At 36.4% G+C, this 24585-nt stretch overlaps 3 protein-coding genes across 7 annotated transcripts in view; all 3 read left to right on the top strand.

Moving 5' to 3' along the window:
- The window catches only part of LOC106071130 (uncharacterized), a 53365-nt gene extending 47711 nt beyond the window's left edge, over positions 1–5654 (top strand). For 3 of the 4 annotated variants that reach the window (XM_056015881.1, XM_056015883.1, XM_056015882.1), the window contains 4 exons: positions 978–1062; positions 1177–1240; positions 2681–2811; positions 4409–5654. In XM_056015881.1, the coding sequence (XP_055871856.1) occupies positions 978–1062; positions 1177–1240; positions 2681–2811; positions 4409–4506 (378 nt within the window). In that variant the 3' untranslated portion in view covers positions 4507–5654. Of the gene's footprint in view, positions 1–661; positions 749–977; positions 1063–1176; positions 1241–2680; positions 2812–4408 lie in introns of those variants that run through there. The other variant, XM_056015880.1, reaches the window with a different exon arrangement.
- Positions 5655–8541: 2887 nt separating this feature from the next.
- Positions 8542–16860, top strand: LOC129923799 (uncharacterized). Of its 2 annotated transcripts, none has more exons than XM_056016535.1 (5): positions 8542–8645; positions 10366–10450; positions 10565–10628; positions 13276–13403; positions 15789–16860. In XM_056016535.1, exons 2-5 carry the CDS (start codon positions 10411–10413, stop codon positions 15884–15886), a joined length of 330 nt encoding a protein of 109 aa, XP_055872510.1. In that variant the 5' UTR covers positions 8542–8645; positions 10366–10410; the 3' UTR covers positions 15887–16860. The 2 variants fall into 2 exon arrangements, with proteins under 2 accessions (XP_055872510.1, XP_055872511.1); XM_056016536.1 differs by having other exon boundaries at positions 8544–8645; positions 10380–10450.
- A 4643-nt stretch (positions 16861–21503) lies between these two features.
- Positions 21504–24073, top strand: LOC129923796 (uncharacterized). Its single transcript, XM_056016528.1, has 2 exons — positions 21504–21553; positions 23079–24073. The coding sequence occupies exons 1-2, from the start codon at positions 21547–21549 to the stop codon at positions 24050–24052; spliced, it is 981 nt and encodes a 326-aa protein (XP_055872503.1). The 5' UTR covers positions 21504–21546; the 3' UTR covers positions 24053–24073.
- Positions 24074–24585: the final 512 nt, after the last annotated feature.

The raw sequence follows: 24585 nt of genomic DNA on the forward strand, positions 1-24585 counted from the left end.
AGATTTATATCTATTAAAGGTCATTTTTTTTAATAGCATAAAACGTATCGAAGCCTACTACTCTAGTCTGATGTACCCCTTGCTATTAAGTTATACAAGGATATTGCAGTAGTTAGATCCTAGATGCTACTTACTTCCTTGTACGTTGCTTGTTTAAAATATATCTTAAAGCATATAAATCTCAAAACAGACAAACAAAAACATGAGTTAAAGTAGACTATGTTCTTAGCATGGAAAGGGAAACGAGATTATGTTTTCAAGTACTTGTTCCTTTAAGATTTATTAATATCATTATGCACTTTTATATTTGAAGCATGGTGGACGAGGGTAGGGGCCTCCACCGAAATTCTGCCTATGGCCTCCATTTACTATAATCCGACTGTGGGTGGATTTGGTGAAGAAAATTAACCTTAATTAATATGTATTCTTTACGAGATTTAAACTTTGACGTCATCAGATTTTACGTACGTCTATAGGCTAAGAAAGGAGAGCTGGTGGTGTGCGTTTGGGGAAGGGGGGGGGAGGAGACTAGTCAAAAATTTACCGAAACAAAACAAAAACAAGCTTTAACAGGCAGATATATGACTAGATAACTGTCGTATGTTAATTATGCAAGAACCTCAGCTTAGGGTTGGTAGATACTGAGATATTATTGGTTGCTAAGGTGGCTCCGGTAACAATGCAGACACTATAAAACTGGGACCAATCTTCAATGCCATACGCATTTGGAGAAAATCTGAGCTTCATTGTAAGTCTTACATCCGTGTATTACGAATTCTTTTTCTGAGCTTTTTTTTTTTTTTCTGAAGTTTTAAGTAGCAAGTTAAAGTTTTAACCATGTTAATGTTATGTCCTTACATTTTCCTTGAAATGATGCATGACGTTACGAAAACACCACGGTGTATTATTTATATCATTTAAATATAATATAATATAATTTGATTACTTTCTGATCCACTTTTTAAAAAAATATTTAGATTTACTTCGGCAGCTTCAGAGAGAGTAGAACAAAGATGTCCAAGATGTCTTCCGTCACTTTGTTGGCTCTTGTTCTGTCTGCAGGTAAACAGAAATTAAACTTAGTAAAAAAAAAAAAAAAAGGTGTCATAAGACAGTTAACTTTTGAAGATAATTATAAGTTTAATTTAAAAAACTGGATAATGTCTTCTGTTACAGTTCTGTATGAAACGGTGTCTGCCTGTACTGTATGTACAGCTCTTTCAGGATCTGGAACATGCGAGTAAGAACATTAGTTAACTTTTTAACTTCAGCTGTGCTTAATAATATATTGTAAGGCGGATCCATACATTTCCTTTCTTGTCCTGGTACTTTTCCCTGCAGGAAGGTCTTCGCGAGCCTGAGGACATCGTGATCTAGCTTCCAATGTCATCGTTTGAGTTGCGGTCTTTGTAGTCTAATATTGTAGTAAATTTATGTTTTAAAAAGTCAATGTTCCCTTTCAGGCCTTGCGATCTATAGTGCAGATGATGTAAAGGTCATCTGTTTCTGTCGCCCACGGCTAATGAGGGTGTAATGTGGCCGGCACAACTACCAAACGCCTTCACTTTTCCCAAGTAATGTCAGGTACCCATTAGTGCTGGGTGGACTCAGAGGCGCCCTAAAATCCCGAAATTCAAAATCCGTGTCCTCACCAGGATTCAAACCCGGAGTCCTCGGCTCAAAAGTTGAACGCTTTACCATCCGCCACCGCATCTCCAAATGTGTATAGAACACTCAGAAAACTTGTCTCTTTCAAATTTCAGAAAGTTAAAAGTTCCCCTTTCAGACCTTGTGGTCTATAGGGCAGATGATCTAAAGGTCATCTGTTTCTGTGGCCTGCGGTTAACGAGGGTGTCATGTGGCCAGCACAACGACCAACCGCCTTTACTTTTTCCCCAACGAATGTCAGTATCCATTACCCATTAGATTCAGAGGCGCCCAAAGATACCGAAATTTAAAATACCTTTCTTCACCAGGATTCGAACACGCTTTACGACTGAGCCACCGCTCCTCCGCCATCATTTAGATATTTAGTTCAAAATCCTAGGCTCAGTAAATCTAAACTCTCTATATATTACATATGTTACACAACTCCACCTTAAGTAAAATCACTAAATTTAGAAAGCCTTCAGGATAGAAGACTTAAAAGTAATGTAGCAATCATACATAAAACACTGAACCATAATCTTCAAATACAAAAACAAAATAAAATAAATTACTCAGAAAAACACAAAGATAAAGCCTCACTCTTTATTCCATATGCTAGGACAAATTTGTACAAAAGCTCAGTCTTCCCTAGTGCTATTAGAGCATTGAATGGGTTGCCTGAGCTAGCCAGGAAAACCACTGACTAAGCAGAATTTAAGTGACTGGTTAATATGCATGAATAAATGCATGACGCGTAGGACGTAATTATCTTCTTTTTTGAAGTAACGTCTGTATTATATACGATAAGATAATGTGGTCCAATGGCGTTTTGCTGAATTCTGAACTGCAGAAACCATTTTCTACAGCGCTCTATTTATTCTTGTTTTAAAAAACGTTGGTCAATAGGTCTGAACGGCCCCATTTGAAATGAGAAGGACATATTTCCATTTTATAGTGATCGTCGTAAGCTGATGGTTATAATCCCATAAATTCGTTTATTATATAAATATTTTTTCTTCTATTTTACCTTTAGTACCTACACCAGCTACATCACTTGTCTGAAGGCTATGTTATCAAACAGCGGGTGTTCTTCTCTTCAGCTGACTGGAATCGATGCAGCCGTTGCTGCAGCTGAAAGCGCTTTGAAACTGTTGTCGTGTGAAGGTGAGTACTAAACTCTAAATTTAACCAGACAATTAATTGCACCACTTCTCAGACTTGAAGCAATTACCCTATTTTGTACTTTTGTCCATCAATCTTGTTTGAACAAAACCTACTTAATGGGAGATTTTCACGATGTCTTTTCGATTATCAGTATCTGAATAATTTTGAAAAAAGAAATCAAGGATTTCAACTGGATATTAATAATGAGTTTGTACAACAAGCAAACTCGCTTGGACATTTTACAGTATTAAAAACACACTATTTCTCTGTTACCTTCTAAATTGTATAACTAATTCCTCTGTGGCATTTTACGTGTCGAGAGACGATCTTTTCCCTTTGCTACTTCTTGTGTGACCAAAGAGGCCAATCCTTGATACACAGCTGCGATCGCAGGTTGGGCATATGTAATCACCAGGCGCCGTTGCATTTTCACCCTTCTTTCTGCTTCCGTTGTGTATGACATCTGCAGTTTGTGACCCTTCCTCTATGCTCTCTCTCCATGTATAACTAATTAACACATCATAATTTCTGTACATCAAAATTACAGAAAACTAAACTAAACATTCATACCAGACTCACTCAAAATTTACACGTGAAATGTTTATATCGGAAAGTTTAATTTTATTTAATGATACGATTACCGAGGGGGGTCAAAATAGTTTATGAGAACAAAAAACAAAGGCGATAAAAACAAGGAAGAACCATAACTCATGATAATCTATTAGTTCGATTGAAGAAAATACTTGCGCCCCTTGGACAATTTATTTCTCGGGCTTAGAATGCAACACGTGTTATTTATAAATTGTCTTGCTAGTTCTTGTCAGGGCTGTTTTTACAAAGCTTATTTATCAATTCAGTCTATCTGTCTGGTAAAATGTTTGTACACGTTAATTTCAACGAAACCCAATCTCGGATCAAGCTGAAATTTTGCACAATTATTTCTTTGACCTGATAACACCAGAATTAATTAAAAAACAAATTAACCGATTATTTACATATGCCCAACCAGCTGTTGGTAATAAATTATTTTTGCTTTGTATCTTGAACAAGGGATAGAAATTGTACTTTACTGAACTGGGTGGATGAACTGAATTAGTCCCATTTTTTAATGATATATGTCGCCGCTCCAAACTTAAACAAACAATCTATAAGTATAAGTATAATCCTCTCTATTCGTACGTACCCCAATAGCAGAGTGGTTAGCGCGTTGACCCGAGGAGGCATGAGGCGCGATTTCAAATTTAGATCCCCCTCCCCCCCCCCTTTTTTGTGAATGCTTTATAAACGATTGACGGTCAAATCCACCCTGACATCTCTTTCTTTCTTCACCCCCCCCCCCTCCCTTTTTCCCATTTCCCAAACTTGTCCAGATAAGAGTTAGATTATAGCGCATTGAAAAAGCTAAGATGTACAATAGTGACAAATACAAACAATTGGTAAAAATATTATAAATCGCACAGATACATTATTGTTGGTTGTGGAATAGGTCTAATACAAATTTAATTCATGACTGATCCAGACTAATTGATACAATTACACTTTGTCTAAGCATTAGTTTGTTGTTTTTTTTATGTTGTTTTTTTTTTTAATATTTCAGACACCTCTGTTGCTGGAAATGGTACAACTACTGCTACGACTTCCATGTTGCTGTTGCTGACACTCCCGTTGTTAACTTACATTCTAAGTAGAAACTAACAAAATGTTATATTTAGATAGTATTGTCCAAGTAATGTTGTATGTAAACTTTGTACTGTTAGAGTTTGTTCAACACTGTTGGTTCCATTCATCGTTCAAATATTCAATAACAGGAAAATATAAAGCAACCATTTTATAATAATAATAATATAATTTTATTAAATGAACATGCATAATAAGGACCCTATGAGATTATTACATGACGAATAAAACATCACCTATCTTGAACATTTGGGGATTAATTTCGTGTATTGAAGATAGATCTATATAGACCGTTAGTTAGTTTTAGTCCTTTTAAATCGCACGTGATTTACCAGCTGTGTTGTTATAATAATATTGTTCTGTAATGTATTGTAAAGTTAGATGATGGATGTAAATTTTTTTATTTACAATGTTTAGGAGTTTAGTGCTTAGATCAGTGCTTCCCAAACCTTTTTCTTTAAAGCAACACTTTGCACATTCTTAGAATTGAGCCAACACTTTGATTATTTTTTAGGTTGGATTATTTCTTATTCGTTTAATAATAATAAAGCCATATATTACATTTAGCGCTATTTTATTTTTAAAGTTAAAAACTATAATAAAATACAGACATATTAACTATAAAAATTAAGGCTTAAGCACTTACACAGCAGTGTCCAGGTGTAATAACAAGTAGAGTTCTACCACCTGGTGTGTCAAGCCTGTCACTATATCTTGTCTTTTGTTTCAACAAAATAAGAAAATGATGGTTCTCACAAATAGATTGTAGGTTACTACTTTTTTCTGCTTTAAACTAGTGTGGAACTCTTCAGACAAAAAAGACCAGAAATCATTAAAAGTAGATCTTGGTATCCTTGTTTCAAATAGGAGTCGAACCTAGATCAGTTCAAAGTTCATAATGCTGTTAGTACGGGGATGCTTTCAGAGCTAAGTACCTTAGCCGCATTATGTATTTTCGTTGTATTAAATATATAAACAATGATACATATCTATGTTTCGTATGTGATTTTATGTTTAAATTTTTTTATATGTTTAGACTTTTAAATATTGGTGTCCATTACATATGGGATTTAAGTTTGTTCTGCAAATTTTTGTTATTCTACTAACAATATAAAGTGTATGTGTGTTGTAGTATTGACCAACAATAAAATAAAACAATTATAGAATATAGTGTTCCATTTTATCATTGTAGTATTGGTTAGTGTCATAATAATTTAAAAATAAAGGCTTATATTACTTGTACTTGTTACAATTAGTTATTAACAGAACAGAAACTCCCTTTACAAAATGAATCCTTTTGAACAATTTTTTAAATTTTGTAATATCATTTCAGTTTATAATTCAGAAGTAGACATAATATATAGTATGAAACTATTTATATCCTTTAACAGATTTGCTTATTATCTCCCTTTGTTGATATACCCAAACTAAAATTAGCTCTTCTAACATCGAAGAAAAGGATGGTTTTTTTGGTCGTGCGATATGTTCGTTGAACCGTTGTGATGACCTCTCCATTTTGGTCCAATGGTCCCGTGTTCATACCCTGAAAGCTGCTATCCCCTGTCGTCCTGCAAGAGGTTTGGACAAGGTGAAAGAAGGTAAATATCCCTTTTCAGTTTCAGACCTTGCGATCTATAGGGTCACCTGTAAAGGTCATAGGTTTCTGTAGCTAACGTGGGTGTCATGTGGCCAGCACAACGACTAACCGCCTTTACTATTCTCCAACTAATGTCAGGTACCCATTACATCTGGGTGTACTCAGTGGCGCCCAAAGATCCCGAAATTAAAAATCCCAATCTTCACCAGGATTCGAACCGGGGACCCGCGGTTCAGAAGACAAGCGCTTTACTGTTCTGCCACAGGGCCTTCTTTGACAAGGAAGTAAAGTGTGAATTGAAAAAAAAGAGGCTCAAACATGATCGCTGAGCGGCTCTTTTCTAAATGGTCATTTAGTCTAATAGCCTCTTTCCAAATTATTTAGGCTCAATGTGTATCAATCATGGGCGTAGCCAGGATTTTTTTTCAGGGGGGGGGTTAAACGCCCCCTGACTACGCCCACCGTATCAATCATCTACTAAATCATCACCTTATTGATAGAGAATGATTGGGAAGGATTAAATTTTATAAGTATATATTCATCGTGACCAGGGGCGGACTGGGTGTCAAAATCGGCCCGAGAAATTTTCTATACAATCAAGACCATCAATTAAATTACATTTGATAGACATCCAATTACAGGCCTACATGCCCTCAAATTCATTATGTTAAGTTTGAGTTAGATAACTGTTCACTTGAATACATGGATGGCTGCCTGGTCGTGCGGTTTGCACGCTGGACTGTCGTTCAGATTTATCGATGGTCCCGGGTTCAAACCCTGCCCGCTCCCATCCCCCGTCGTCCTGCGGGAGGTTTGGACTAGGAAGTAATTATCTTCAACTCTGAAGGAACATCCGAAACATGTAAAACATTTTACAAACAAACATACAATGAGCGCTTTATTTCTATTAGAAATCATCTTCTTATCGTCTTATCTTCTATAATACAGACGTTACTTCAAAAAAGATGATTATGTCCTACGCGTCATGCATTTAGTCATGCATATTAACCAATGTTCTAAGTGTGTACCTAGGTCAATATAGTTCTGTTAACCAATGACTTAAATTCTGCCAAGTCATTGGTTTTCCTGGCTGGCTCAGGCTAAGTTTCTTGCCAGAGCACTACGGGAGGACTAGTCCTTCCTGCTCTGATTTTTCAATAGGAGTTCATCTCAGGCTCAGGCTACCCATTCCATGTTCTAATAGCACTAGGGAAGAAGGGAAGAAGGAGTATTTGTACAAATTTGTCCTAGCATATGGGACAAGGGATGTGCCTTTATCTTTGTGTCTTTCTGGGTATTTTATATAGGCTTTATGTTGCTTTTTAATCCCTCAGTGTGTAGCCCCTAAAAGATGGAGCTACTACTAACAGCACTGTCTTCTAACGTAGACTATTACATTATTTCGAAAAATGTGTTGATTAAATTAATATTAGACTGTAGCGAAATTTCTTTTAAACACGACTCTCAGAAGACCCTTTTCATAAAAAAAAAGATTATAAATGCTTTAACAATTGAATACATAGAGGCAGCATGCGGCCCTCTCGGTGACTCTACCGGTCCATTTAGGTCACGGCACCGGGCATTTGCCCCAATGCCCATATAGTCAGACCACCCTTGCTCGTGTAAAGAAAAATTGTAAAAAAGATCAGCTATCCATTAATGAAAATATTTAGTACTTTAAGAAAAAAAAAAGGGACAAATAGGTTTCGCGCATCATGTCTAGTTGTACTGCTGGTCGTTTCAAAGTGATTTTATAACATAGTGAACTGATCACTTCACATGCCCCTCATAGAGACCAGCGCTCCAAGAACTCAGGGCTTCTAGTGGTGCTACGTTTCTCCCTCAAAAGTAACGGTTTGCGGGCTTTTTCAGTGCACGGCCCAAAGGTTTATAACTCACTCCCCATTGATCTCAGACAGACAACATGTTATGTGACTTTCAAGAAGAACAGTAAAAAAACTAGCTGTTTAAAACTTTTTTAGATTAGTTTGTCATTTTGGTTGTCCTGTTTATGTTTATAATGTTATCACAGCGCCTTGAGCCTACCATCATGTTTGTTAACAGCACTCTACAATTTTTTTTTCTAAGGATGGCTGTCCGGTGGTGTGGTTTGGTGTCCGGTGGTGTGGTTTGGTGTCCGGTGGTGTGGTTTGGTGTCCGGTGGTGTGGTTTGGTGTCCGGTGGTGTGGTTTGGTGTCCGGTGGTGTGGTTTGGTGTCCGGTGGTGTGGTTTGGTGTCCGGTGGTGTGGTTTAGTGTCCGGTGGTGTGGTTTGGTGTCCGGTGGTGTGGTTTACCTTCAGACATTCAGGAAGATTGTTTCAAGATCAAAACCTGTCCTACAAGTCCTACAGTCGTCCTAGAGTCCTATAGCATTGCAGACTATCATGCGCATACAAAGTTGGTTCTTTGTTAGGTGTGTTTCTTGTGTGCACCATAATAGTTTATGCGCATTTTCTTAGAACGCGCTCTGTAGGTGTCATTGCTGCTTGTTTTTATTTTTTTAATTTTTTTTTTTTTTTGCTTGGAGCGAATTCTTTACTGGAGCTTTTCTTGGTATTGGGTAAGATAGGTTATTATAATTTCTTCGTTATTTTGTAGATCTAAAAACATTGTCGTTATAATCATTTGAATGGCGGTCACAAGGAATGCCTATTTTCCTTGTTTAAGGACTCAGGCTTGGGACTGTGCGGAAGTCAAGCCTGATCTGTATATTATACAGTATTTCTATAGACCCTTCATCCATCCATCCCAGTGGCGCTACAGCCCACGGAGGGCTCTGGCCTGCTTCCACACATCCTTCCATTCAGATCGCTTCTTCCCTAGTGCTATTAGAGCACATGGAACGGGTTGCCTGAGCTAACCAGGAAAACCAGTGACTTGGCAGAATTTAAGTCATTGGTTAATATGCCTGACTGAATGCATGACGCGTAGGACGTAATCATCTTCTTTTTTAAAGTAACGTCTGTATTATATAATATAAGATAAGATAAGATAAGATCCCTCCTGGGTCTTTCGTCTCCACGCCCTAACCCCTAAGCTGTTGCAGATCTGCCTCCACATCATCGATCCATCGCATTCGGGGTCTGCCTTTGAGTCGCCTGCCTTTTCGTTTTTGCCTGTATACAATTTTCGCTCTGTTATCAGACATTCTTTCAAGGTTATCTGCCCAAAGTAGTCTGTTCTTTTTTATTTCTGTCACTATCGGTGGGTCTTCATACAATTGATATTTCTCATGGTTAGTGCGTGTCCTTCAGCCAGTTTCATCCTGTATGGGACCATAGATTTTCCTAAGAATTTTCCTTCCCAAGTATTGAGTAGATTTTCGGTTGTCTTTGTTAGTGTCGAGTTCTCACTTTCTGCTGGTCTAATTATGCTTTTGAATATCATTTCCTTATTTCCTTATTTTTCCTTGAATGTTATTTAACCTTGGTTATGCCAATAATAGAATATGCATCCTCCGTTTGGGACCCCTCAACTAAAAAAAACATTAAGAAACTGTAATTGACACAAAATAGAGCAGTGAGATTCATAACTAACGAATATTCATACTTAACCAGAGTAACACCTTTAGTAAAATCACTAAATTTAGAAAGCCTTCAGGACAGAAGACTCAAAAGTAAAGTAGCAATTATACATAAAACACTGAACCATAATCTTGAAATACAAAAACAGAATTTAATAAAATACTCTGAAAGACACAAAGATAAAGGCACACTCCTCGCCCCATATGCTAGGACAAATTTGTACAAATACTCCTTCTTCCCTAGTGCTATTAGAGCATGGAATGGGTTGCCTGAGCTAGCCAGGAAAACCAGTGACTTTGCAGAATTTAAGTCATTGGTTAATATGCATGACTAAATGCATGACGCGTAGGACGTAATCATCTTCTTTTTTTTGAAGTAACGTCTGTATTATATAAGATAAGAAGATAAGATGATAAAAAGTGCAGGTAAGATTCTTTTATTGTGAATCATACTAAAATAATTTTTTAGTTCGAGCGGTTAAAATCAGATATGATTTTGCCATGAGAATAATGCCAAAACTGGCATAGTAGTCAAACACTGTCGTCAGGCTATTTTTAGATTTACAATTTGTACAAATACTCCTTCTTTCTTCCCTTGTGCTATTAGAGCATGGAATGGGTTGCCTGAGCTAGCCTTAAATTTTCCTTGAAACGATGAATGACGTTACGAAAACACCACGGTGTATTATTTATATCATTTTAAAACTATAATTTGATTACTTTCTGATGCCACTTTTTAAAAACAAAATATATCTAGATTTACTTCGGCAGCTTTGCAAGAAGTAGAACAAAGATTTCCAGGATGTCTTCCGTCACTTTGTTGTCTCTTGTTCTGTCTGCAGGTAAACAGAAATTAAACTTAGTAAAAAGAAAAAAAGAAGTCATAAGACAGTTAACTTTTGAAGATGAATATAAGTTTAATTTCATTAAAAACTGGATAATGTCTTCTGTTACAGTTCTGTATGAAACGGTGTCTGCCTGTACTGTGTGTACGTCTGTTTCAGGAACTGGAACATGCGCGTAAGAACATTAGTTAACTTTTTTAACTTCAGCTGTGCTTAATAGTACATTGTAAGGCGGATCCATACCTTTCCTTTCTTTTCCTGGTACTGTTCCCTGCAGGAAGGTCTTCGCGAGCCTGAGGACATTGTGATATGGCCATAAAATGTTAGTTTTTGTCTTTTTTTTTTTGTTGTTGTTTTTTTTTTAACTGTAATCACCGTGGGCCCAATCGCCATTGTAATCTAGCTTCCAATGTCATCGTTTGAGTTGCTTAATAACGCAATGTAAGCCGGTTCCATACCTTTCCTTTCTTTTCCTGGTACTTTTCCCTGCAAGAAGGTCTTCGCGAGCCTGAGGAAATTGTGATCTAGCTTCCAATGTCATCGTTTGAGTTGCTTAATAGTGCAATGTAAGCCGGTTCCATACCTTTCCTTTCTTTTCCTGGTACTTTTCCCTGCAGGAAGGTCTTCGCGAGCCTAAGGACATTGTGATCTAGCTTCCAATGTCATCGTTGGAGTTGCTTAATAGTGCAATGTAAGCCGGTTCCATACCTTTCCATTCTGTTCCTGGTACTTTTCCCTGCAGGAAGGTCTTTGAGAGCCAGAGGACATTGTGATCTAGCTTCCAATTTCATCGTTTGAGTTTGTGGTCTTTGTAGACTAATATTGTAGTAAATTTTATGTTTTAAAAAGTCAATGTTCCCTTTCAGGCCTTGCGATCTATAATGCAGATGATGTAAAGGTCATCTGTTCTTGTGGCCCACGGTTAACGAGGGTGCAATGTGGCCAGCCACAACAACCAACCGCCTTTACTTTTCCCCACTAATGGCAGGTACCCATTAGTGTTGGGTGGACTCAGAGGATTGCCCTTACAATGAATACCTAATCTCCTACTGCAGCATCTGAATTCCACTGCTTGCATCTACGGTCTAGTTCTGCAGTTAGTGTTCAATACTCTTCAACGTACAAGAATGTGGTCATAACCAAACCGTGCATCAGCCAGACAGTTAAAAAGTTCCCCTTTCAGACGAGGATGTCATGTGGCCAGCACAACGACCAACCGCCTTTACTTTTTCCCCAACGAATGTCAGGTACCCATTAGACTCAGAGGCGCCCAAAGATACCGAAATTTAAAATACCAGTCTTCACTAGGATTTGAACCCGCTTTACAGCTGAGCCACCTCTCCTCCGCCATCATTTAGATATTTAGTTCAAAATCCTAGGCTCAGTAAATCTAAACTCTCTATATATTACATATGTTACACAACTCCACCTTAAGTAAAATCACTAAATTTACAAAGCCTTCAGGGTAGAAGACTTAGAAGTAAAGTAGTAATTATACATAAAACACTGAACCATAATCTTCAAATACAAAAAAAAATCTAAAAAGGTTACAAAAGACAGTTTGTGTGGAAACACAAACTCAAAATCGGCCCCCGAAGTGGTCCACCCAGGCAGGCTTCAATATTTTCAGAGAGAACATCCAAATGAAATTATTTCAAAGACAAATGAGAGATAAGAATGGAGAAAGAAGGTTAACAGATCTTGTGTAGTGCCCCAAAGGTCCCGCGGATCAAAGAATAGGTGAAAGTGAATGTAAATTTAGATGTGAACCTGGCCTAAATAGTTCCCCTTTCAGACCTTGTGGCAGATGATGTAAAGTTCATCTGTTTTTGTGGCCTACGGTTAACGAGGGTGTCATGTAGCCAGCACAACGACCAACCGCCTTTACTTTTCCCCAACTAATGTCAGGTACCCATTAGAGCTGAGTGGACTCAGTGGCTCCCAAAGATTCCAAAGTTGAAAATCCCAGTCTTCACCAGGATTCGAACCCAGGACCTCCGGTTCGGAAGCCAAGCGCTTTACCGCGACTCCCCTGGCCTAACTGTTTTCAATAGGCTCAATCTCTTATTCGAATCCTGTAAAAAAAAAAAAAAAAAAAAAAAAAAAAAAAAAATTATTACCGATGACAAAATAAGCTCAGAAAAATGAAGTTTACAAAATTACTATTCATTTTAAATTAGGTCTAACTTATAATGCATACTTATTAGCTTTTTCTCTTTACAAAAACTGCTTGCATAACTGATTTTAAAAATGAGATTTTTCCAGATCTAAACGGGACGGACGGACAGACGGACAGACATTTCGCACAAAACTAATAGCGTCTTTTCCCCTTTCGGGGGCCGCTAATAAATTAGAAAGACACAAAGATAAAGGCACATTCCTCGTTCCATATGCTATGACAAATTTGTACAAATACTCCTTCTTCCCTAGTGCTATTAGAGCATGGAATGGGTTGCCTGAGCTAGCCACGAGAACCAGTGACTAGGCAGAATTTAGGTGACTGGTTAATATGCATGACTAAATGCATGACGCTTAGGACGTAATCATCTTCTTTTTTTAAGTAACGTCTGTATTATATAAGATAATGTGGTCCAATGGCGTTTTGTTGAATTCTAAACTGCACAAACCATTTTCTATAGCGCACTATTTATTCTTGTTTTAAAAAACGTTGGTCAATAGGTCTAAACGGCTCCTTTTGAAATGTCAAGGACAATCGAAACATATTTCCATTTTATAGTGATTGTCGTAAGCTGATGGTTATAACTATCAGTGCCATAAATTCGTTTATTATATAAATATTTTTTCTTCTATTTTACCTATAGTAAATACACCAGCTACATCACTTGTCTAAAGGGGATGATATCAGACACCGGGTGTACTTCTCTTCATCTGGCTGAAGTCGATACAGCCCTTGCTGCAGCTGAAACCGCTATGAAACGGTTGTGTCCAAGTGAGTACTTATAACTAAATTTAACCAGACAATGTATTTCACCACTTCTCAGATTTACGGTTGCGACGGCGCCGGGGTGTGTAAATTGTCACAACAAAATCTGCTTAATGGGAGATTTTTACGATGTCTTTTCGATTCCCAGTATCTGAATAATATTGAATAAAGAAATCAAGGATTTCAACTGGATATTAATTATAAGTTAGTACAAGGAGCAAACTAGCTTGGAGATTTTACAGTAGTAAAAGAACACTATTTCTATGTTACCTTCTAAATTGTATAACTAATTAACACTTCATAATTTCTGTACATTAAAATTATAGAAAACAAAACAAAAAAACATTCATATCAGACTCACTCAAAATTTACACGTGAAATGTTTATATCAGAAAGTTTAATTTTATTTAATAATTCGATTACCGAGGGGGGGGGGGAGTCAAAAGAGAGTATGAGTCCGCTTTCGCTTTCATCATCTTGTATCTCTTTTGTGATGGTAAAATCTTGATCCAGAGTTGTTTTTTTACAAAGATTATATCAACTCACTCTGTCTGTATGGTAAAAAGTTTGTACACGTTATTTCACCGACACCCCATCTCGGATCAAGCTGCAAGTTCGCTCAATTATTTCTTTTACCTGAGAACTCAAGAATCAATTTTAAAAAAATATATATACTAATTAGTTATTGGTAATTAATTATTTTTTTTTAAGGTATCTCAAACAAGGGAAAGAAATAGTACTTGACTGAAGTGGTGGTATAAGCTGAATTAGTCCTCTTTATACATAGTTGTCTGAGGCTTTCTGTAATTGTGTTCGCTGTTGGCCTTTTTAAGTATTTTTTCTTATTTTCATTATTTAATTTCTGAAATCTTTTTAAGCTTTCTAAGGAATGTTTTAAACTAAATTTGTGTTTCAATATTTCTATAAATAGCTAGAAAGCTATGAGAAGTGCTGCAACACGAAAAAAGGGATGAGGGGGAGGGTTTTATGTCCACAAACTAGATCGAAACCACATAGATATAAGAGAACAAAAAACAAAGGCGATAAAACCAAGGAAGAACCATAACTCATGTAATCTATTAGTTCTATAGAAGAGAAATCTTGCGCCCCTTTGATAGTTCACTTCTCGGGTCTAGGATGCAACACGTGTTATTTATAAACTGTCTTGCTAGTTCTTGTCAGGGCTGTTTTTACAAAGCTTATTTATCAATTCACTCTATCTATCTGTTATGTCTGGTAAAATGTTTGTACACGTTAATTTCAACGACACCCAATCTCGGATCAAGCTGAAATTTTGCACGATTATTTCTTTGACCTGACAACACCAGAATCAATTTAAAAAAAAAAAACAAATTAACTGATTATTTAATAAGCTGTTGGTAATAAATTTTGTTTGTTTTGTATCTTGAACAAGGGATAGAAATTGTACTTGACTGAACTGGTGGGATAAACTGAATTAGTCCCTTTTTTTAATGATATATGTCGTCGCTCTAAACTTAATCAAACAATGTATAAGTATATAATCCTCTCTACTAGTACAAACCTCAATAGCAGAGTGGTTAGCGCGTTCACCCGAAGAGGCGTGAGGCGCGATTTCAAATTTAGGTCCTTCCCCCCCCCCCTTTTTGTGAATGCTTTATAAACGAATGACCGTCAAATCCGTCCTGACATCCCTTTCTTCACCCCCCCCCCTCCTTTTTCACATTTTCCCAACTTGTCCAGATAGTTAGATCATAGCGCATTGAAAAAGGCTAAGATATAAAATAGTGCTAAACAAAAACAATTGGTAAAAGTATTATAAATCGCACAGAAACATTATTGTTGGTTGTGGTCTAAGTCTATTACAAATTTAATTCATGACTGATCCAGACTAATTGATACAATTACACAGGGCCGGTCCTAGCAATTGCGGGGCCCTATGCGAAACTGATTGCGCGGGGCCTAGTCTGGGTGGGAATAAGTGTAACAAGTGAAATTTAAGATTTTGTATTAGAAATAAATTCCGCTTTTGCATTTTATTCATTCTTTTCAAAGTACAAAATTGCGATAAAGTTAACTTTACATTACGAACCTTCCAACATGAAAGCTGACAATGCATTTTTTTTTATCGAGCGTAGGATTGGCGTTTTCCGTAATGAATGACAATTTTGTCTATTTTTTAGGAGATTTGTAAGAGTTTTCACGAGATTTTAATAAGTGCAGGGCATTTCCAGGAATTTTTCGTACATATTTTGCAATTAAATATTACACATCAGAATTAGCGCGGGGCCCACTGCGACCGCATAGGTTGCAGTGGCCTAAGGCCGGCCCTGCAATTACACTTTGTCTAAGCTTTTCTTTGGTTTTTTTTTTAAGTCTTTTTTTATGTTGTTGTTTTTTCTAATATTTCAGACTCTTCTGTTGCTGGAAATGGTACAACTTCTGCTACGACGTCCATGTTGATGTTGCTGACACTCCCGTTGTTAACTTACATTCTAAGTAGAAACTAACAAAATGTTATATTCAGATAGTAGTGTCCAAGTAATGTTGTATGTAAACTTTGTACTGTTAGAGTTTGTTCAACACTGTTGGTTCATTTCATCGTTCAAATATTCAATAACAGGAAAATATAAAGCAAACATTTTATAATAATAATAATATAATTTCATTGAATTTATAGAGCGCTGTGAACATGCATAATAAGGACCCTATGAGATTATTACATGGCGAATAAAACATCACATATCTTGAACATTTGGGGATTAATTTCATCTTTGTAATATAGATATATGTAGACCATTAGTTAGTTCTATTCCTTTTAAATCGCACGTGATTTATCAGCTGAGTTGTTATAATAATATTGTTCTGTAATGTATTGTAAAGTTAGATGACGGATGTAATTTTTTTTTTACAATGTTTAGGAGTTTAGTGTTTAGGTCAGTGCTTCCCAAACCTTTTTTCTTTAACGCAACATTCTTAGAATTGAGCGAACACTTTGATTATTTTTGAGGTTGGATTATTTCTTATTCGTTTAAATAAAAAATAATAATAATATAGCCCTATACTACAGTTAGCGTTATTTTTATTTTTAAAGTTAAAAACTATAATAAAATAGACATATTAACTATAAAAATTAAGGCTTGAGCACTTGTCCACTAGAGTTAGTAATAAGCAGAGTTCTACCATCTGGTGTGTCAAGCCTGTCATTATATCTTGTCTTTTGTTTCAACAAAATAAGAAAATGATGGTTCTCACAAATACATTGTAGGTTACTTTTTTTGCTTTAATCTAGTGTGGAACTCTTCAGACAAATAAGACCAGAAATCATTAAAAGTAGATCTTGGTATCCTTGTTTCAAATTAGAGTCGAACCTAGATCAGTTCAAAGTTCATAATGCTGTTAGTACGGGGATGTTTTCGAGGCTAAATATTGTAGCCATATTATGTGTTTTCGTTGTATAATATAATAAATAATGATACATATCTATGTTTCGTATGTGTTTTTATGTTTAATTTTTTTTTTTTTTAGACTTTCAAATATTTGTGTCCATTACAATTGGGATTTAAGCTTCTTCTGCAATTTTTTTGTTATTCTACTAACAATATAATGTGTATGAGTATTATAATATTGACCAACAATAAAAAATAAACAATTATGAATATCAAACGTGTTTCATGCTATGTTTTGTATTAAAACAAAACAAGAGTTATATTACTTGTACTTGTTACAATTAGTTATTAACAGAACAGAAATCCCCTTTACAAAACGAATGCCTTTGAATAATTTATTAATTGACATAATGAAAAATATCAAGCACAAACTACATAGACACAATGTAATATCATTTCAGTTTATAATTCACAAGTAGACATAATATGTAGTATGAAACTATTTACATTCCTTAACATATTTTTATTATTACCTCCCTTTGTTAATTTACCCAAACTAAAATTCGCTTTTCTAACATCGAAGAAAAGGATGGTTTCTTGGTCGTGGGACATGTTCGTTTAACCGTTGTGATGGTCCCGGGTTCATACCCTGAATGCTGTCATCCCCTGTTGTCCTTTAGGAGGTTGGACAAGGTGAAAGAAGGTAAATATCCCCTTTCAGTTTCAGACCTTGCTATCTATAGGGTCACCTTAAAGGCCATAGGTTTCTGTAGCTAACGTTGGTGTCATGTGGCCAGCACAACGACTAACCGCCTTTACTTTTCTCCAACTAATGTCAGGTACCCATTACGTCTGGGTGGACTCAGTGGCGCCCAAAGATCCCAAAATTAAAAATTACAATCTTCAGGGTTCGAACCGGGGACCCGCGGTTCAGAAGACAAGCGCTTTACTTACAGTCTCAACACATTGGAGAAGTTTACCCTACAGTCTCAACACATTGGGAGATGTTTACACTATAGTCTCAACACATTGGGAGATGTTTACCTTACAGTCTCAACACATTTGGGAGATGTTTACCTTACTGTCTCAACACATTGGGAGATGTTTACCTTACTGTCTCAACACATTGGGAGATGTTTACCTTACAGTCTCAACACATTGGGAGATGTTTACCCTACAGTTTAAACAGTTATCTGCCTATAACACAATCTAACAAAACTAGAAGAACTATTCAACTATCAATACGAAGCAGTGGAATTGAGGTGCAAAAGCAATAAAATGACCGGTCGAATGGTTAAGCGCTTGGCCTCCGAACCTGGGTTCGAATCCCGGTGAAGACTGGGATTTTGAAATTCGGGATTTTTAGGGCGCCCCTGAGTTCACCCAACTCTAATGGGTACCTGACTTTAGGCGGTTGTTCGTTGTGCGGGCCACATAACACCCTGCTTGTTAACCGTTGGCCAAAGAAACAGATGACCTTAACATCATCTGTCCCATAGATCGCAAGGTCTGAAAGGGAAACCTTACTTACTTACAATTATATGATCATCCGCATTTCAAATCTTTCGGCATCGTCAACAACATCGAATTATCTTAGGCACTTGTCATCATTGTGTGTCCTAATTACTCCGTCCTGTTTTGTGTAACAAAAGCTTTCAGTTTCAGGGTAGAGATGACCTGCTTTGAGCAATGTAAAGGACGCAGCCTTGTCAATGTTGTCCCCCATGTAATAAAGGTTTCCGATGTCCGATGATCAAGGAGGAGTGCAGTATTTTACGTGGCTACGAAGCACCAGCTGCAACCCACATAGTTCGCCACAGTCTACGCAAGCATAACCATTGTCCGCCGGTGGTAGATTTAGATTCTCATATCGCCGTCTACGTCTGTCCTTGACAGTGGATTTTCTTTTGTGTATCCCGAGGCCTTTGTAAAAAAAATCTCCAGCTATCTCGTTCTGAAGCCGCCTGCAGTCAGATGCCCACTTCTATGTCAGTCGGTGCCTAAGCTGGTCTTTAAAGCGTTTCTCTAGGACATGTCTGTTACGTCTACCAGCTTTCAGCTCACAACAAAAGACTGCCTTTTGCAAACGTTCGTCCCCCCCCCCCCCATACGAGATAGTGCTTAGTCAAGCATAACTGTCGGACCAAAAGAAGTCCCTCTATTCTGTCCATACCGGCGTGTTCTGTCTGGGGACTTCAGAGACTTTCTTATCTAATCGTCATTTACATTGACACTTAGAGCTAAAATTACACGAAAGCTACTATTCGAATTGGGAGATTTTACCCGATCCAAAATAAGTAAAAATATCTCCTCAACAAAGAATTCAAACGAGCCAGGCTCGGTCACCTGGTATTTGAGTAACAAATTAAATAGCAATTAATTGTTTTAATTTTCTTGTTTGATTTCTAAAGGCATCTGTTAATAATGTTATGACCCTGAATTTGCACACCGTGATTAGGCGCGAGATTGTGCACCATGAGACACACAGGACAGAGACTGGTAATGGAGATCTCTCATCTGTCCCTTGACATTTGTCGTAGGGGTGCTGTGACAGTTCGTGTAACCAAATATGTCCATTTTTCCTGGTCAGCAGCTGTTGTTAGCAGGATATCACGAGAGGGGGCGCTCCATTCTTTTTTACGTTATGCATTTTATGATTATAGTAAAGGAGAAAAAGGCCGATGATTAGGATTTAATCAAGAAAGCAGTGTTGGTATTACTTATTACTGTAGTTCACTACTTGTTATTAAACTACTACTATTCGTGTTATTATACTATTAAACTAGTGTTGTTATACAATCCTTTGTCTAAGATTTTTTTATTCGTCCGGTGGCTAGGTTACAGCAATAATCATTATTGCTTTCTTTTTTTCTTAATTGTTTCGTCAATAATTTGGATTTTTAAGTAAAAGTGGTGATTTATTATGCTAATATTTTCTCGTAAACACGGTCCTGCTTCTTGATTCCTTTTTTCTGCAGACGACTTTTATGGCAGACGAGCGGAGAGAAACAATTATTTGTGTGTTGAGCCCAAAAGTTAATGGTGCTATAATGTGATTTTATAAATAGAACATTATTCAGTAGCTATTTTTAAGTAGCTGTCCCATTGTTGAGCTTGTTAGCACAACTAATGTTTAACAAACCGTGACGTCTAGACAAAGAGGAAGGAAATACTAGAATTTCAAGCGTCTCAAATCAAATTTTCATTTTAATCTAAATTTTCCCTTGAAATAACGTGCGCAGTCAAAAATTGTTTAGTATCGTAGTGGACTTTGAGTAAGTAAAAGACCCACGTGGTCAAAACTTTGTTTAGATTTAGTTTGCTATCTTAACTCTTCGTGTTTAGAAAGCTTATGTCAACTCACTCTGTCCGTCTGTCCGTCTGTCTGGTAAAAAGTTTGTACATGTGATTTCTTCGTCACCCAATCTGAGCATAAGTTTGTTGTTGTTGTTGTTGTTTGTTTTTTTTACATTAGATTTCTGTTTAAAGTTTGTTCTGTAATTATTATGTAACCGAACATCAATGTCATAGAATTATATATACTATATCTAGACTGGACATGAAGACTTTTTAACACTACAAAAAATGTGAAAATTTTTTAGAAAGTTGGATCAAGGCGTTGTTTTGTAAAGTAGTTAAAAGAAGCAAAGGCTATTTTTTTTTCAACCCTAACCTATGTAACATATAATTTAATTTTTAGATCTAGATCTAGTAAATGAACATCAAAAATAAGAGTACTCTCGTCTCATTATTATTTTGCAATTTTTAGATACATAATCTTCTTTATCAAAAGACTGAATGCAACACTAAATTGTGATTTTTTGTGTGTATTTTTTGATGATTAATTACTAGATCTAGATCTAAAAAGTAAAATTATATGTTACATAGGTTAGGGTTGAAAAAACAACAACAACTTGACTTCTTTGAACTACTTGACAAAACAACGCCTTGATCCAACTTTCTACACAATGTTCACGAGCGATCAGTCGCGGATAAGAATTTTTTTTCCGGTTTCCAGTCTAGTAGCAGATATAAGTCTATGATCAATATGTTGTGTGGGTTTTTGAATTGTCCGAATTCAAAATAAAGCAATGACAAAAACAAAACAATAATGCATTTTTTTTCTTAACTGTAAATTGTTTTTTTTTTATTTGTAGTATTTAAGTTTTTTAAAAAAACAATAACTGATGGCTATCACATTTCTTGTTCCATGTTTGGTTCTGCTAGAATAAATTCTTGTAAGTGCTCTTTCTTCCTTAGTGTTATTAGAGAATGAAATGGGTTGCCTGAATCAGCCAGTAAAACTAACGACCTAGCAGAGTTTAAGTCACTGATTTAACAGGCATGGCTAGATTGACACAAGAAATGCTAAAGACATTTATGTTAGAATATTTATAGTTTATAAGATTATGATTGTAGAAATATTTTTTTCCATTCTACAGAGAATTCAATCCGTCAGTAACCATTCAGTGACCTTTTACGTTTGTGCGATGGATGGTCAGTAAATGAGTTAATTATATCACTTTTAGAACACGGAGATGCGAAAATTATTCAAAGGCATTTATAAAATAATAAAATGCAATGTAATCAAAACTATATTAAACAATATTATTACATTAGATACAATATGATCCTTTATCTTTGATTCAGCGTAGTCAATGCTAAAGACATTTATGATAGAATATTTATGGTTTATGAGATTGTGATTGTAGAAATATTTTTCCATTCTACAGAGAATTCAATCCGTCAGTGACCATTCAGTGACCTTTTACGTTTGTGCGATGGATGGTCAGTAAATGAGTTAATTATATCACTTTTAGAACACGGAGATGTGAAAATTATTCAAAGGCATTTATAAAATAATAAAATGCAATGTAATCAAAACTATATTTAACAATATTATTACATTAGATATAATATGATACTTTATCTTTGATTCAACGTATTACAGAGGCAAAGTACGCTGAACTTGGCTTGGCTACCTATGAGGAAGCTCGAGGTTCGACACCCGACTTGAGCAGAGTTGTGGTTACTGGGCGCCTAAGGGCAGCACGGAAAGGCCCTCTCCCAGAGACTCCCTTACTCCTACCGACTGGTCCACAAATGAGATTGGACCAAAAGCGCTCTGAGCATGCTATAAGCATGAAAGTAGCGCTTTATAAAAGTTATAAATATTACTATTATTTAGGGAAAAGAAATTTATATATAAGAAGCAACAAGTTCGCTGGGGTATTTTTTTTTTCTTTGTTGTACATGTTTCGGGTGCTCCTTCATAGTTGAAGATAATCTTCCTAGTCCAAACCTCCCGCAGGACGACTGGGGATCGCAGCGGGTTGGGCATGAACCCGGGACCATCGAGTCAACCGAACGAGAGTCCCTGTGTATTATTGTACGCAATGGCTTTTTTAAAATCCCTAACCTAAACACCAAACTCTTTGAATTATTTACCAATGGTAGTTTAAATTACATTATATTCAATCTAAAGGCTTCAAAAATATATTGCTTTAATAATATTAATTAGTAAACTTTTCAAAAGTCTGTAGAACATTAAACATTTAGTAATAAATATTTTAGACAATACGATTGTCACTACACATCTGGCCTCTGCACAATGACATAAACAATCAAGGTCTATGATAACAATTTAAGTTGAAGAGACATAAACTGCGTTTGAAATGTATGATTCCAATTTATTGAGTTATTTCCCTTGTAGAATTTTGTTATTCGGCGTTACCTCCCACTTTTACCTTGGTTCATGGAAGTACGCAGACTAAAGCATAACAATCTGGTGTTGTAGCCTCCATCATTCGTACATAATTTAAGTCATTGGTTAATATGCATGACTAAATGTAGGACGTAATCATCTTCTTTTTTGAAGTAACGTCTGTATTATATAAGATAAGATAAGATGCTCCTTCTTCCCTAGTGCTATTATAGCATGGAATGGGTTGCCAGTGAAATTTCAGAATTTAAATCATTGGTTAGCATGCATGTCTAGATGCAAGAAGTAACGTCTGTATTTTATAAGATAAGATAAGAATCTAGTGTTGCGGACTCCAGCGGAAGGTCCATCGTCTTAAGTTGTTTATTTTTCTTCTATGATGATACCTAAAAACAAAAACTCTATTGTATTTTTCATTTATTTATGGAACAATAATAAAAAAAAGTCCTCAATTTGAAATGTTAATATCTCCCATTACTCGAATAAGATGTGTACAAATAGTAGACCATTTATTTTGTGTACAATGAGATTGTTACATTGCGTATTTAGCGTGTGTTTGGCAATGTTAAACTGCTTCCTCGTATCTTTCAGGTCATCATGAGGTCCAGGAACTGCAAGTCTATGAATCTGATCTACAGCATTGGAATAACTGTAAGAAAAATCCTGGCCACAGAAATTTCATTCCGATTAAAACATTTGCTCTTGGAGATCTCCCTGCAGGGTATCAAGACCATGACTTGTTTGACCTGATCAAGGCTACAGCTGATCTCACAGTTAAAATTTGTGTAAAAATAGTCAGCCCGAATAGACCAGAGTATTGGCCAACTTGCGCTCTGAAATATCCTTTTTCTGATAAAATTGCATCTAGCATTGTGAGGACAGGCACTGGAAAACTGTATGTGTACAAGTATATAGATGGAGAGGGATTTGATGGCCATGGTCGAAATTTCAAAACTCCAACTGGAACAAAACTGGAGACAGTCTATAAGACATGTCCATGTCAAAAGTGTCAAGACCTGAACGAAACAAATAATATCTGGTGGGAAATTTTTATTTTCACTGCTACGCATGTAGTTTTCGATGACCTCGAAGCCCAGCAGACGACGTGCACGTTGTTCTATGACGCCGACGACAGTGAAGTTAAACTTTTGGAAAACTTGAGTCTCGAATACGCAAAAGTTGACAGAGACGTCTGCGAGTTGAAATACGTGACGTGTGACGTTGAGCTTGGAGATCGACTTTACAACACGGTACAACTCTGCTATGGCCTCTTGAAAAAAGTTTTGCAGAAACACAAATCGAATTTTATGTTCATAGTATCGCATCCTCATGGCTGCCCTAAGCATGTCAGCTTTGGTAGACTACAAGACAACGAGAGGTATGAGGAACTGAACGCTGATTACGACCTGTCAAAGTTGACCTATAATACGCCGACATGCCCTGGAAGTAGCGGCGCAAAAGTCTACTGTCTTGGGTTGAACATGTCTGGGGAATACGTCCATGGGGGGAGTTCAGAATCCAAAATTAATTTTAGTAGTATTGGTTTTTGCAGTAAGAAATATTGAGATAATGCTTGCCTGACAGGAAGTGAATGGACTAACTTTAACCTGTTTGGAATTTGTTTTTGTTTTTTATTTTTTTACACTTAATATAGCGTGTGTGTGTTATGTGTTTACTGATTTTCTTTTGAGTAAATAATGCTATTCAAATGCTTTCAAGAATGTTTATGGTGACGTTTACAGAAATGACGTCGTAAGTAAACGAAACAGCGTGATTGATTCTTTTTTTTTCTTTTTCCTTGTTTGATTAATCGCCGTGATTAATCTGTTTTCTATCTTACACGCATTAGATCTATTTGTTTGATTCACTTCGATTCCCTACATTATTTCAAATTGTAAAAAAAACAACAGTTCTCTCCCTTATCTCAAGTGCAAATAGCATACTAGACATTATTTTCCATTGTCCATATTCACGAAGGACTAAACCAATTTTCTGCACTTTAGACTCGACTACTGTAAGTTTAATTCTGTTGGCTTTGACTGGGCGCTGATAACATAAATAGTTAAAGACCTGGAACATAAAAATAAGGCAGACCGCC

The sequence above is a fragment of the Biomphalaria glabrata genome, chromosome 17 (assembly GCF_947242115.1).
Source record: "Biomphalaria glabrata chromosome 17, xgBioGlab47.1, whole genome shotgun sequence".
NCBI classification, from domain to species: Eukaryota; Metazoa; Mollusca; class Gastropoda; family Planorbidae; genus Biomphalaria; species Biomphalaria glabrata.